The sequence below is a fragment of the Leuciscus leuciscus genome (genome assembly GCF_965113295.1).
Source record: "Leuciscus leuciscus genome assembly, chromosome: 23".
Taxonomy (NCBI): Eukaryota; Metazoa; Chordata; class Actinopteri; order Cypriniformes; family Leuciscidae; genus Leuciscus; species Leuciscus leuciscus.
The window spans coordinates 14,430,519-14,445,698 of record NC_138747.1 but is presented as its reverse complement, the minus strand read 5'-3'; the positions used below and the strand labels follow the sequence as shown (position 1 = coordinate 14,445,698).

At 37.0% G+C, this 15,180-nt stretch overlaps 1 protein-coding gene across 1 annotated transcript; it reads left to right on the top strand.

Annotated features, from left to right (window-relative positions):
* Positions 1–12,499: 12,499 nt before the first annotated feature.
* Positions 12,500–14,586, top strand: il10 (interleukin 10). Its single transcript, XM_082155053.1, has 5 exons — positions 12,500–12,781; positions 12,911–12,967; positions 13,212–13,367; positions 13,838–13,900; positions 14,029–14,586. The coding sequence occupies exons 1-5, from the start codon at positions 12,614–12,616 to the stop codon at positions 14,122–14,124; spliced, it is 540 nt and encodes a 179-aa protein (XP_082011179.1). The 5' UTR covers positions 12,500–12,613; the 3' UTR covers positions 14,125–14,586.
* Positions 14,587–15,180: the final 594 nt, after the last annotated feature.

Below are 15,180 nucleotides of genomic sequence, written 5' to 3'. Positions count from 1 at the left end.
TTATGAGTTGTCTTGATTTAAGTAAGTACATCTTTACTGAAACCATGACTATCTTATATTTTTTAAATAAAATTATTCATAAATTAAGTGAAAAATTCAACCTGTCACATGTTTACAACCCCGAGACAAAGAGAAATATACAGATATGTGACAGAGTTGAGTGTGATGGGGTTGAGGTTTTTTGCTCAAAATGGCCACTGCTCCTCGTGTAGAGAGTAGACCATATATGGCAGCACTGAATTAAGTACACTGTAAATACTTTTGGATTAAAATAAAAATGTGAAAAATAATAATTTTCCATCTTAATTTTATTTGATGGGTTTGAGTTGTTTATAATTACCTTGAAAATTTGAATGAAAAGTGGGATACTACTTACCATCTTCTGCATCACTGTTAAAGAGACCTGAATGATGTAATTTCTGGTAAATGATGTCACATATGGGAGCCTTAAATTATTAGGCGGAGAATGGGTCGAGTTCAGGCGGTAACTTTATAGTCAGTTTTTTTAAATATCTTGCTCTTTTTTTTATATTATATTTTTATATATATTCAAGAAAGTAACACAAATAAATTCTTACAATATTGCCAGAAAATTATAGACAATGTGCACATTTTGTTAAATATAAAGTACAAATTCAGTGCCACCCCAGCCTCCACCCTCACTCAGTCACGCCAATCACCATCTCCAAACTACTAATCATCACCAGCTGTCTCCAATCACCTCATCTCCCCAGCACCAGATAAAAGGGCATGCACGCACGCATGCGGGCACGCACGTACGTACGTACGTACGTACGTCTATGGCTAAGACTGCTATCTGTTGGATTACTACTTGCCTGAAGTGTACTTCCCTTCGTGTCCTGCTCCTTGCTCCTGTTCCCTAATCACGTATCCTCGTTCCCAAGTTTGCAAACCTGCAAAAACAAAAGAAAGTTAACTTTGCTTATCAGTGACTGTTAAAGAGTGTGTGTGTGTGTGGTTCCTCACCTGCATATCCCTCGTCATCATTCAGCCGTTGTTTTCAGCCATGGGACTAAGTCATTGATCCTAATCTGTCCTGACCCGAACAAGCCCTTTATTGTAGAAGTAGATGCCTTCACCACCGGTGTCGGAGCGGTGTTTTCCCCGCAGCAGGGGATGCCTCCCAGACTCCATGTGATTTCTTCTCTTGTAAGTTCAACACGGCAAAGAGAAATTATGACATTGGTAACTGGGAATTCCTAGCACACCTAGGCACTCCACAAAAACCAAATCACAAAAACTTTCAGTTCCTCCATGATGCAAAACGTCTCAATAACGTAAAGCATGCTGGTCATTATTCTTTACCCGATTCGACTACAAAATTGCTTATTGCCCCGGTTCCAAGAATGGAAAGGCTGATGCCTTATCCACCATTCACGCTCTAAATGACTCTCCAGAGCTACCTGAAAACATTCTTGATTCCAAGATCTTTGTCAACCCCATTCAGTGGACCCCTATGAAAATCCTCAGCTGGGTTGCCCTTCAGATTGACAGTAATAAACTCATCCATACCGTTCACTTCTCTGTGGGTACTGGTCACCCAGGGGCCAATCAAACCTTCTTAATCCAAGATTGTTACTGGTGGCCCAGCATGGCAAGAGATGTAAGAAGGTTTGTGAGTGGATGTACAGACTGCACCATTTCCAAATCTCCATCAGGCAAGCTCCTTCCTTTGCCCGTTTCCAATCGCCCCTGGTCACATCTGTAAATACCTTTATCCTTGTAATTGTTGACCAGTTACAAGTCCTGCCGACTGCTTCCTCTCAAGGGACTACCAATGTCCATGGAGACTGTGGAGCTTCTTTTCAACAAAGTGTTTTGCTACTTTGGTATTCCTGAGGACATTGTGTCAGACAGAGTTCCCCAATACATCTCCAGAGTCAGGAAGGCCTTTATGAATGTGACCGTAAGTCTGTCTTCGGGGTACCATTCTCAATCCAACGAGCAGTTGGAATGGAAGATTCAGGAAATGTGACGCTTCCTCCGAAACTTCTGCCATAACCACCAGAACTCTTGGAGCCAGTATCTCGACTGGGCCGAGTACACGCATAACTCTTTGCGCCAAAGAAGCACCGGCCTTACCCCTTTCCAGTGCGTACTCTGCTATCAACCACTGTTGTTTCCCTGGTCTGGAGTAATCTTGTATTTTCTATCAGTTGATCACTGGTTCCAGGAGAGTGAGAGGGTCTGAGACTCAGCTCATCACCATCTGCAAGGAGCCATCCGGAGGCAGAAGAGCCAAGCAGATGTCCGCCGATCTGCGGTCCCCACTTACCAACCAGTACAAAAGGTATGGCTTTCAGAACATCAGGTTATGCCTACCATGCAAAAAGTCCCAGGTACATTGGCCCCTTTGAGATCATCAAGGAGATTATCCCTGTTTCCTTTCAACCATAGCACTACCGCATTCATTCAGTTGTTCATGAGTATCAACTCAGGCCCTATCACTCACCTGTGTCACTTTCTTTCACAGAGCCTGGTGATGGTGACGAACCCCACCTGCTGCCAGGTAAAGAGGATGGAGGATTGTTTACACTTACTGATCTCTCCAGTCTGTGTTTCCTGACACATACCAAAGCATAGCTTTTAACATTTCATTTTAGTGAACCAGAAATTTCCTGAGTGCTAAAATCAACTGATAAGATACAAAATCATACACATTTTCTACTACCTGATATTTCAATTTAAATATTTTAAAACTTGTACGATGTGATAGGCTACGTGATAGGCCTATGTGTTTCTCTGTCCCCTCTTATTTGAGGTTGTGGATGATTGTCCAGATATAACTGTTTCTCTAATAAAACATTCCCCCCTTTTTATTAACATTTTATATTATTGTATTAATTAGAAGTTTAAATATTTATTGATCAGGATCGGGAAAAGTCCTCTGTTGGCGCAGCCATTTTCGTGAATTATAACCGGTTATTTTAATAAACTATACAGAGGAAAAACACAGACATCACTGGACCGGACCCTCTTATTAGCATATCTCCATTTATGGATAGCAGGTCACATACACGTGACATGAGGGCACACATTACAAACTTCAACATCCTCAAAGCACGCAATGTTGGAGCACTGCAGAGGAGGCTATCGGCTCCTACAATTAGAAGGTAAGTGACTACGGATGAAAATTAGACAGTGTTGGCTACATCTGATGCATTTGACATATGTTTTATTAATGTGTATTGTCCCTGATTAAATTAATCAAATTAAAATAAATAAAATATTTAAAGAAATGTTACAATTATAATAAATCATTATTTTGAGTTATGCAAGGCATGCTAAAGAAGGGGGGGAAATTACATTTAAAACTGGCTTCTCATGTAATTTTATGAACTTAATTAATTGTATTAAACTTCCAGGGCGCACTTCCATTTTTATCCGAATACAAATACAGATATGAATAATTTTGAGATTGTTACAGATATTATATTTACTCTGCTGCATACTTTAATACTTTCAACAAGCCTCATTAGTGACCTCTATTGGCCAATGATGGTGTTAAAGTTTCCAAAACTGGAGCAGGAGTTTTGCTGGTATAGGATATGAGATATTTAGATTAATGAATATCTTTACATGAGAGGATAAGGATGGAGAAAAGCCATTTTAATATAGCACTTCTATATTTACTTGTGCAAATTGCGTACTAATGATACACTCTAAAAACTGCTGGGTTGTGTTAACCCAATTTTGGGTCAAATATGGTCTCACCCAACGTTGGGTTAAAAAATGCAATTTAAAAATGGACAAATTGCATTTTGGACAAAATCAAAAATGGACAAAAATGCAATTTAAAAATGGACAAATTGCATTGGTTACATTAAAAATGTAAACCAACGGCTGGGTTTGTCCATTTTTAAATTAAAATTTTAACCCAATGTTGGGTGAGACCATATTTGACCCAAAATTGGGTTAACACAACCCAGCAGTTTTTAGAGTGTAATAATACAATATTCCACCAAAATGTGAAGTGATCAATCACAAGTCAAAATTCTGCTTTAAAAAGGGCATTACAACTTAAATACAACAATTTTGAATAAATTAAATATTTAAATAAATGTTTGATTAATCTAACAGGAAGTGCCAATAAGGTTTGTAGACTTCTATGTGAGTAGTTTAGTTGCTATAAAGTCAACAACTTTGCACTGTAATATGATTTGATAGATTTACTATTCATAGAGCAACATTAAAAAATAAATACCTCATTCATAACCTGTTAATGTTGATACTGTAATCTCCCATGCTAAGGTAAGTAAATGATACAATGTTAGAGTAAATGATACAAAGTCTTGCCAAATTAAGAGATGTGCTTTGTAGTAGAGGAGACATCTTAACGTCATGGAGAAACATTAATACATGCACATCATTCAAATATTTCAAAGTCTTCCAGTGACAGTGAAACAGATAAATGATTCCATTCTGATGACGGTACTAGAAACGTGCGATACATAGCTGACTTGGCTTGAATTTCATGATTCACTTTCATAACGGCTAAAAAAAAATGGATTAGTGAATTTACTGAAACCAGCTCAGCATAACAGGAAATTTCTTGCGTTTTAGTTCTTGCTGATCAATTAACACTTAAAATTATATATAAAAAAACAAAACAAAGAAGGCATGCAAAGCACGCTAGGCAAAGCACTGCAGACAGTATGACCAGCATGTCATTTATAGTATTAAAAACACAGCCAGGGTCATCCAAAACACAAAATGTAAAAATATTCAACATGGTTTAAAATTTCTATAGTTTCAAAACATCTGATTTGCATGGTCAAAACTAAATGTTCAATACAGTAGGTCACTCTTAACCAAATGGGAAAGAACATACACAGTACACTTCCTCTAAAACTTCCCAAGACTATGAGCAAAGTTGTATGCTAAGCACTTGTGGTAGCTCACGATTGCACAGCAGCACTAAATCGAATGACCTTTCAAACCCAGAATAGTACATACTCTCTGCTATACTATTTGTCAATGAGACTTATGTCATGCTATTATACCAGCAACTGTACACATTATATGGTGCACGTCTCTGATGCTTGATGCCACTTCCTTAAAATCAAGCTCATGAAACTATTAGAGCAGCTGTTGAGCCATTCACTGTTTTACATATTAATTTATACATATTTACATAATGGAATGCACAGGGTGCACAACTGTGTGATTATTTTAATAAATCTACATGGTCTGTTATAGCAGCGGTTCTTCAGGACCCATATTTTACATAAGACTTCAAACTGCAACCCAGCAGCACCAAAATTGTTTATTGAACAAAAATATCCTTGAAATAAAACATATAAAATTAAACAATACCATCAACCCCATTGGCGGATCTTGCCCCTGCCCCTTCCTTTTTGCCTAAAAGATGTTACTAAACATTTAAATCCAATCAAACTTTTTCCGTGTACGTAGCAATTGGAATTTACTGTGGATTATACGACATGACTCGTCAAAACGGACATTCAGCATTTTTAAAAAGTCCATTGACTGCAAAGCAATCTGAACAGATTGCAAACAGGCCACGTTCACACAGCAGTGGTTGACAGTCTTGTTACTGTATTTGAGTAATTCATTCAGTGCCGTGGCTCCACAAATATTTATCTTCATTGGAAGTGTATTTAATGTAATCTGGGTTATCATTTTTTCCCTACACATCACAATTGCCTTTTTATCCCAACAGATGAATTTTGGGCCAAAATATCAGTTTGACTACATAGTATTTGACTTCAACAAAGTTATGTGAAGCCATCACATAACTAAATTATACTACTGTTGAAAAGTTTGGGGTCAGTACGCTTTTTCTTTCTTTGGAAAGAAATTAATACTTATTTCTCAACATTTGTTTATGTATTTTTTGATCCAATAAATCCATATTGATCAAAAGAGACTTCTTTCAAAAACATTTGAAAAGATCTTACCAAAACCAAACGGTGATGTATGTGGTTATTTGCATTTAACACCATTTTCCATTTTGAACCAATCAGAACAAACATGCGACCAAGCATACTAAGATTTCATACTAGATAATAGATGTTGGCCCTTGAAAACAACTTATGCTTGCAGTGTTCCAGCGACAGGAAGGGAGGAGCTTTTATGCAGCAAAACATCCATAGGTACGCTTCAGCAGATGCATACTGTTTTGTTTTGAAACCAAGCCTGTCATGTGGGTACCAGAGGCCGCAAAGGCACGAGTAACAGCTCCATCCAAAACTGCCGCCGCGCTCTCATATGCGTCACTTCAAGAACGCCCATGAGAACAGCGGCTTTGACACCTTAACTTAAACAGTTAAGCTAAAGAAAAAAATTGTGAAACTGAAACCGCTGCAGGATTATGTGGTGAGCCCTTACTGTTTGAGAAAAGGATTTCCTCTAAAGACAAGACGCTGCGTTCGGTCTTAGTGGGGCAAGGGTTTGACAGTGACCCCCTGAAAACAAAGAACTAGGCTACTTCACACAAGTTTTATTTGCAACCATTCTGATCTGTTCAAAAACAGATTAAAACTTGGTCTAAAACAGATATTTGTAGTAACGAAATGGCCAGAAACAGAAATTATTCATGTTTTCATGATGCAAGATGGCTGATTAATAAGGAAGTATGGAATCAGTACATCAACACAATTGTATGATCAATAAAATCATGTGAATAAATATAAATGACATCCCTTAAAGGGATAGTTCACTTTGAAATACATTTTTGGTATGTTTTAGCTTACCTCAAGGGCATCCAAGATGTAGGTGTCTTTTTTTCCGCAGTAGTTTCAATTTTGATATTTTTAGGTCAAACCGTTCTTGTCTGTCAGTCATATAATGCAGGTCGATGGTCACTGTCTCAAAGAGCATGCACAGAGAAGTCCAAATTAAACAATTCCCCATCGTCCAAATTAAACAATTCCCCATCGTAAGTACACATTGATGGCCTAAGACACGAAACGAGCGGTTTGTGTGAGAAAACGAACAGTATTTATATAGTTTTTACCACTTATACACAGCCATGTCCAAGTGATCTGATCTGACGTGTACGCAGACTGGTGCATAGATATATACACACTAGATGTCGCCTTGTCTACGGCAGTTCATTGGAACGAATGTCTTTAAGGCGACATCTAGTGTATATATCTATGCACCAGTCTGCGTACACGTCAGATCAGATCACTCGGACATGGCTGTGTATAAGTGGTAAAAACGATATAAATACTGTTCGTTTTCTCACACAAACCGCTCGTTTCGTGTCTTAGGCCATCAATGTGTACTTACGATGGGAAATTGTTTAATTTGGACGATGGGGAATTGTTTAATTTGGACTTCTCTGTGCATGCTCTTTGAGACAGTGACCATCGACCTGCATTATATGACTGACAGACAAGAACGGTTTGACCTAAAAATATCAAAATTGAAACTACTGCGGAAAAAAAGACACCTACATCTTGGATGCCCTTGAGGTAAGCTAAAACATACCAAAAATGTATTTCAAAGTGAACTATCCCTTTAAATGAACAGTCTTCATAACTTCCCAATATTACAAGTCCATGAAATGGTCAATGAGTCGATATGTGGTGCGTGATTTTAGCTGAATTGGGCTCAGACAGCAATGACCACCGAAACTGCCAATTGCTTAACAGAAACTGACAGAAACTCTCTTTGCAATTTGGGACTTCAAAAGGAAATGCTACATTTACCTAAAACTTATGCAACTAATGTAAAATATATACGGAACTGAAAGAAAAGGTTCAATAATATGTAAGGCGATGCATGGCGATGCAAAAAAACCTTCAGATTAAAAAAAGAAAAAAAAGAAAATACATTTTTTAGCTTTCCATATGCAAATATTTTCAACTGTGAAAAAGGAAAAGAAGAAATAACACCTGTATGAATATATGTTCTCAATGAGGGGCATTTTGGGATGTTTACCTCACAAGTCCCTTTTTAGCTTATAACCTCAGCCCCCAATTCATCACCAATTCAAACGTGTAGAACTGTAATAGTTCTGGGGCGATGGGTAGTATGTGTACTCACAACACGTAAGCGCAGTCGTGCTCATTGGAAAGTAATAATGACTGCAGCCAGATCTTCAACTCCTTGTTTCTCTTGACTTTCCTGTAAAAATGTTTTAAAAAAAGCCCATCAATAAATATAAAACAAATTGGGAAATATTTGAAAAGTATCTACCTTGAAACATCCATAACAAACATCATAAGCTGTGATTGTTATCGGTCTACTAAAACAGGATTTATTCAGCTGTTTATTCTTGAAGGGATAGTTCACCTAAAAATTCCATAACTGTAATTATTTTTCTTTTCTGCAGAACACAAAAGATTATATTTTGAAGAACATGTGAACACAAAAGAAGAATGTTGGTAACCTAACATTTTTGGTGACCATTGACAAAAAACATTTAAAAAATATTTTTGTTCCACAGAAAAAAAAGAAAGTAAATGACAATTTTCATTGAACTATCCCTTTAATAATGTTTTCTTTTTTACTTTATGTAATATATCTGCATTTAGCCTAATTAAAAAGAAAGTTCTTGGTTCCTCATAATGTAGGTCAAAACAAGTACACAAACACACAAAATCTATAAGGATAGGTGATCTGAGGTCATGATGGTCAAATATCTCAGGGTTTCAGGCTTTCCACAAGATTTCCACAAGTTTCATTGCTCAAATGTGTACAAGCAGCACATTATAAGTTCCTTTGTATTTTTAGGCAAAGGGCCTCCATTACGTTCACTAACGTTCAGTAATCTGTGCCTATCTGTTACACGCAGAGAGAAAAAAACCACCAGTTTTGCATCACGGGTTTGGTTTACCCCAGTCTTCACTCTAAAGAATGATGTGTGAGGTACATCCAGAAATGCTTGCACAGACGGTATAATAGAAAGTCATGGAACAGGTTAGCTTAATCATGCTTACATTACTCAGTTAATGACCTAACTAATGAAATTCCATAGTGCTCACTTGTTTCTTGTAATAACCAGCACTGAGGTAAAATTCAACAAAGGAAGTCAATGCAAAGCATTTTTCATCATTACAATTACTGTTGTATTGCATTAGCAAAATAAGAAGCAGCCATTGTTTAAGCCATTGTTTACCTCATATTGTATATCTCAATGGGTAAGAATTGATTGTGCAATGTCTATGAAACAAGCTCAAAATGTAGTTTCACTGATTGTGGGTGTTTGCAACATTTTCATCTTAATGTGGCCAACCTGTGGTCAGCTGTGAAACATGCAGAAGCAGAAAAAAAGTATTTTGGTGAAATAACTTTTAAGTGGCATTTATTTTCATGAGATCTATTTCAGGGAGGAAGCAGCTTGACCTAATATAGCATTTATACGCCAACAATATAGCATATAGAAAATGGGCCCCGTGTGCCCAGTTTAATGGTCAAGTACTTGCTTAGTCAGCTTGATTTTGATTGTAAATATATAATATTGCAGCAAATATTGACTTTCACTTGGCTTTTACAAATTGTGCACATCATATCATCATATTTAAAGAGTGCTGGAATGTGTTACATGGCTACATCCTATGTTTTGGGGGGTCCCCTTCGGTTAAAATCACATTCTGAAAGGACTTTTTACACTGCTGCAGTGTTTGTCTTGTTGATAGGCCGATTTCTTAGTGAAAGTTTAAGATAATATACAGGCAAGATAATAATTGCAACAATAGTTCATATTTATTATTCAAATTTAACCCTCTACCGCATGGTGTGGCCATATCGCAACATACTCTTTGTGTTAATTTCCTTGCCACTGTCTCTGAAGAAAACATTGTCGTGTTTTTTGTTGGAATGAGAAGACCTTAGTTTAGCCAATGATGTGCTTTGGTTAAGTCACATGACATGATTTCTGACAGACTGCCGTCTCTTGTCGGTAGTTGCTGAAAGCAAACTAAAACATCAGTAACAAACAAGGACCAGCCCATATCACATACACAAAACAAATCGGAAACATCACCTCAGGTAAGTTAAGATGACATTTTCACCACTCAAAAAAGTTTTTATGAAATTAGTTTTTGGTAAATCGATCAAATGTCTATGCAATAGTGGAATGACATTATTGCAATACTTTAGCTACACTGTAAAAAATGTCTAACCTCTCCAAGTCAAAATTTTCTAGTGACTGGTCACATCTAAATTTTTTAATTGGCCCAAATGCAATTCTTGTTGCAATAGTCTGTTAACATTGGCTCAATGAGAAATAATACGTCAGACTAATTGAAAAATGTAGATGTTATCAGTCACTAGAAATTTTTGACTTGGGGATGTACATTTTTTTTACAGTGTAGCTAGAAAGGTCAGCTGCAATCTGTTAGGCTGTAACAATAACAACATTAATGCTAGTGATATAATGTTGATTAGTCATATGTTAAGGACTGCCACGGCATTTGTATTATGGAAAAAAATCGTATTTAAATGGCAATTTTTTTTTCACAAAATGTCCACTATTGTATGTTGTTGCCGGATGGCAACATATCATAAAGTACCTTAAAATAATATTTTGTCCAATTTTTTTTTACAGCACTTCAAGTTAAACAATTCTAAGAAAAAGAGTCAAAATATTTTTTTTCAATGGGTCTATCATAATGTGTGCGGTAGAGGGTTAAGTGGCTATGTAACAGGACCAATACTGTACCCAATATAGGTGTTTGTTTTCATAGTAGTTGTAAGAGGCAAACAACTTGAGTTGAGTAGCCAGCAGCCATATCACCCTGTAGCCCAAGACTGGTTTCCCACTGAAGCTAAGCAGGGCTGAGCCTGGTCAGTACCTGGATGGGAGACCTCCTGAGAAAAAAAACAGGTTGCTGCTGGAAGAGGTGTTAGTGAGGCCAGTAGTGGGGGCTCACCCTGTGGTCTGTGTGGGTCCTAACGCCCCAGTGTAGTGACGGGGACACTATACTGTCAAAGAGCGCCGTCCTTCGGATGAGACGTTAAACCGAGGTCCTGACTCTCTGTGGTCATTAAAAATCCCAGGATGTCCTTCGAAAAAGACTAGGCCAAATTTGCCCATTGGCCCCTGTCCATCATGGCCTCCTAATAATAATAATAATAATAATAATAATAATAATTCATTACATTTATATAGCGCTTTTCTCGGCACTCAAAGCGCTTTACATGAAAGGGGGAATCTCCTCAACCACCACCAATGTGCTAACCATCCCCATATACTGATTGGCTTCATCACTGTCTCCTCTCCACCAGTAAGCTGGTGTGTGGTGGGCGTTCTGGCGCAATATGGCTGCCGTCGCATCATCCAGGTGGATGCTGCACATTGGTGGTGGTTGAGGAGATTCCCCCCTTCCATATGTGAAGCGCTTTGAGGACCCTGAAAAGCGCTATATAAATGTAACAAATTATTATTATTATATTATTATTATTTCAGGAGAAAGGCTTGCATGTATTATTTTAGAATTAATAAAGCCATTGGTAAATGTGAAAGATGTCTGTGGTTTAGAACATAAAGTAATTAATTGCCACCTAAAAACCACACAGGACCCTTTACAGTCATCTCTGTATTTGTGATTTTACGCTCACCTGTGAGAGTTGGCTCAATGCACTTATAGCGATTCCACCATCTGCGTAAAAAGAAATGTCAGAGATGAGACGTCTATTCAGTTCACTGCTTTTATCTGAGAAGCTTACGGAAGATTCCCGCAACTGCTGGGGAAAAAAAGGATAAGGTTAAAACCTAAGGCCAATTAAAAATGTAATAAAAAAAATATAAAAAAATAAAAAAAAATATTTACACAGATTAACTAGAAATGTATTCATTGTTTATATATTTAGGTAGATAGAATGATAGATCAAACAATATACAGATTGAATGATAAGATAATAATCATTATCTTAAAATAATAAACTAACGAACGATAGATAGATAGATAGATAGATAGATAGATAGATAGATAGATAGATAGATAGATAGATAGATAGATAGATAGATAGATAGATAGATAGATAGATAGATAGATAGATAGATAGATAGATAGATAGATAGATCTAAATTGTGGTTAGAAAACTCAATGATTTGTATCCATTGTTTTATATATTTAGGTAGATAGAATGATAGAGAGAATGATAGAATGACAGATCAATAGACAGAACGATAGAACAATAGACAGATAGAACAATAGAACGATAGATAGATAGATATAACGATAGATAGATAGATAGATAGATAGATAGATAGATAGATAGATAGATAGATAGATAGATAGATAGATAGATAGATAGATAGATAGATAGATAGATAGATAGATCTAAATTGTGGATAGAAAACTCATGATAATGAGAAAACAAGTTTCTAGAAAACAAACATTTTATGACTTCCATCAAAGTTCAATTTCCTATATAACTTCTGCAATCCAAAAACAGAAAAAGCTGCAGTGTGCAAGGTGATGACAAAGAGAAATATGATTGCCAGTAAGTCAACTCCCCCCCCACCCCCCCACCCCCCCACCCCACCACCACAGGAAGCTAGGTAGGAATTTTCTGGTATAAAATAACGGCACCCCAAAGCACATCTGTACATCTCCTCTTTTGTTGGCTGAATATCAAGAAAGTGCCAAAAACAAAGAAAGAGAACTGAAGAATGATTTTCTCTGGAGTCATCTTTTCTGCTCTGGTCATGCTTCTGCTTTCTGAAAGTGCTCAGTGCAGAAGAGTCGACTGCAAGTCTGAGTGTTGCTCATTCGTGGAGGGCTTTCCTGTGAGGCTGAAGGAGCTCCGTTCTGCATACAGAGAAATACAGAGGTTTTATGTAAGTATATTTAACTCATTGCATTAAGTCTGAGCTTTACAAATACCAATCTGCAAGGCATTTCTGCTTTGTGCTATATTGAGATTTGAGGTTCTCTCTAATTCATTTGTTTACATTTGTTCTGCTTAGGAGTCCAATGACGACTTAGAACCATTATTAACCGAGAACGTGCAACAGAACATCAATGTAAGTGCCAACCAATCTCCATTCATTTACTCCCACAGCACCATACTAGCAATTATTCAAATTTAGAATTAGCAACAGCAGAATCATACTGAAACTGAAGGTTATGTGCAAGATGTGTGCAAACCAATGTGAAATCTCACCTAACATCTTGCATTTGCACTTTGCTACGGCAGTACCAAAGTTTGATAACTGTGGGTGTCTGAAACAGCTCATAAAGGATAAACCTCATATATTTTGTTCATAGAGTCCTTATGGATGTCACGTCATGAATGAGATCCTGCGCTTCTACTTGGATACCATTCTGCCAACAGCTGTCAAGAAGAACCACTTGCACTCCAAAACGCCCATAGACTCCATTGGAAGTATATTTCAAAATCTCAAGCGGGATGTGGTGAAATGTGTAAGTCCGTCTTTTGGTCATTAACATATTAAATTAGTTTAAAGGATGATAGATTTGATCTTATTGATGTAATTACTTGTACATTCAGAGTAAATCTGTCCATCCTGGTGACAAACACAGCTAAAACCAACCACAACCCCTAAAACCTTCTGGTTGACCAGCAAATCAGTTTAGGCTGATTTTAAGTTGTTTTTAAGCATGGAACTCTGCTAATGATGGTCAATACCTCATTAAAATGATGTTGCTAAAGTTAGGATGTGAGCTGAGGTGAATATTAGGATGGTGACCATTGTTTTTTGAACAACGCAGTTTAGGCATATTCAGGATGTCGTAATAGTGCACATATGAAGAAAGCATATGTGGATTTTAACTGGCGTTTTTAAAGCTTGTTGCGAAATGTTATGGTGAGGCAAACAAGGTGTCTTTAACATTGCAAACTACATGAAATAACACACATGTCTCTGTTACAGAAGAACTACTTATCTTGCAAAAATCCCTTTGAGTTTGCCAGCATAAAGAACTCATATGAAAAGGTAAGTCTTATACTGCAATTTAATGCTAATAAGAGTAACATGTTAAATTATCAAAACTAAGTTCTACTCTAAAATTTCTCGAAATGATCAAATTATGTTTTTAAATGACAACATCTTTTTCACTTTAGATGAAGGAAAAAGGCGTTTATAAAGCAATGGGAGAGCTTGATATTCTCTTTAAGTACATAGAACAGTATCTGGAATCAAAGAGAGACAAGCATTAATAGGATGTCGCTGTGGATTGGATGGTGGCCATGATGAACTGAGTCAAGTCTACATTCTCTGAAAACAAAGAAAGGACAAAGGACAGATCAACCACATACTGTAGGATATGGCACAAATGGACTTTAACTTATCGCTGGCACATCACCATTCCATCACACTACTTTCTGATGCACTGCAATGCCAGCCTCTTTACCTTCAGTTTCTGAAGTTCTGAACTTCTGAAGTTTAAGTCACATTGACCAGGGTTATTATGAATGTATTTAAAATGAAATAAGTTGAATTTTGCCAACTTGCTTAAGTATCTTGAAAGTACTGTGTATATATATTTTTTTGTGAAGTTTATTTATTTTTTTATAATTTATGAGCTTATAAGTTAACTGTATTGTTCATATTCCTAATGCTTATATTTAATGTGTTAAAACACGTGTTATCAATAAATTATTGCAACTGAATAATGCAAACATTTCCTTTTCTGGTTAATGTGGTTTAGTTGTCTTCCTCACATTGAAATGAGTTCATACTGATCTGTTTACTTCCAAGACCATATGTAATTTTTGGGGGGGGAACAAGCAGTATCTACGTTCTAAAATGACAAAGCATTAAAATAGTGCTCCTTGTGACTTACAATTGAACACTATCATCTACAGGGTGTGTCAAAATGAGCGAGTAAGGCTTAAAACATGACTGTGCTAACCTCAGAACTGACCTAAATAGAGCAGTTACCAGCAGCACAGCATCAGCCCTTTACTGTAATTGCAGTGATGTCTCACCCTAATGAGATTAACTATGAACAGCTAACATGAAGCTTTAAACTAGCCGTGCTGTGAGCTACTGAGTAAGCAAAACAGTATGGGAACAAGACGAGAGTTTCGGTTGTGACAGAGCGCTAAGCGATGCTTGGGGTGGTTAACCTGGGTGCTGTTGCATTTGAAATTGAAACAGTAGAGTACATTGATACACTTGTGCATTTACCAACACCAAACTATCATAGTCTGTGTATGAAACCTTGCAGGGTTTTTGTATGAAGGTACCTCCTAAGGAAACTGGTTGCAAAA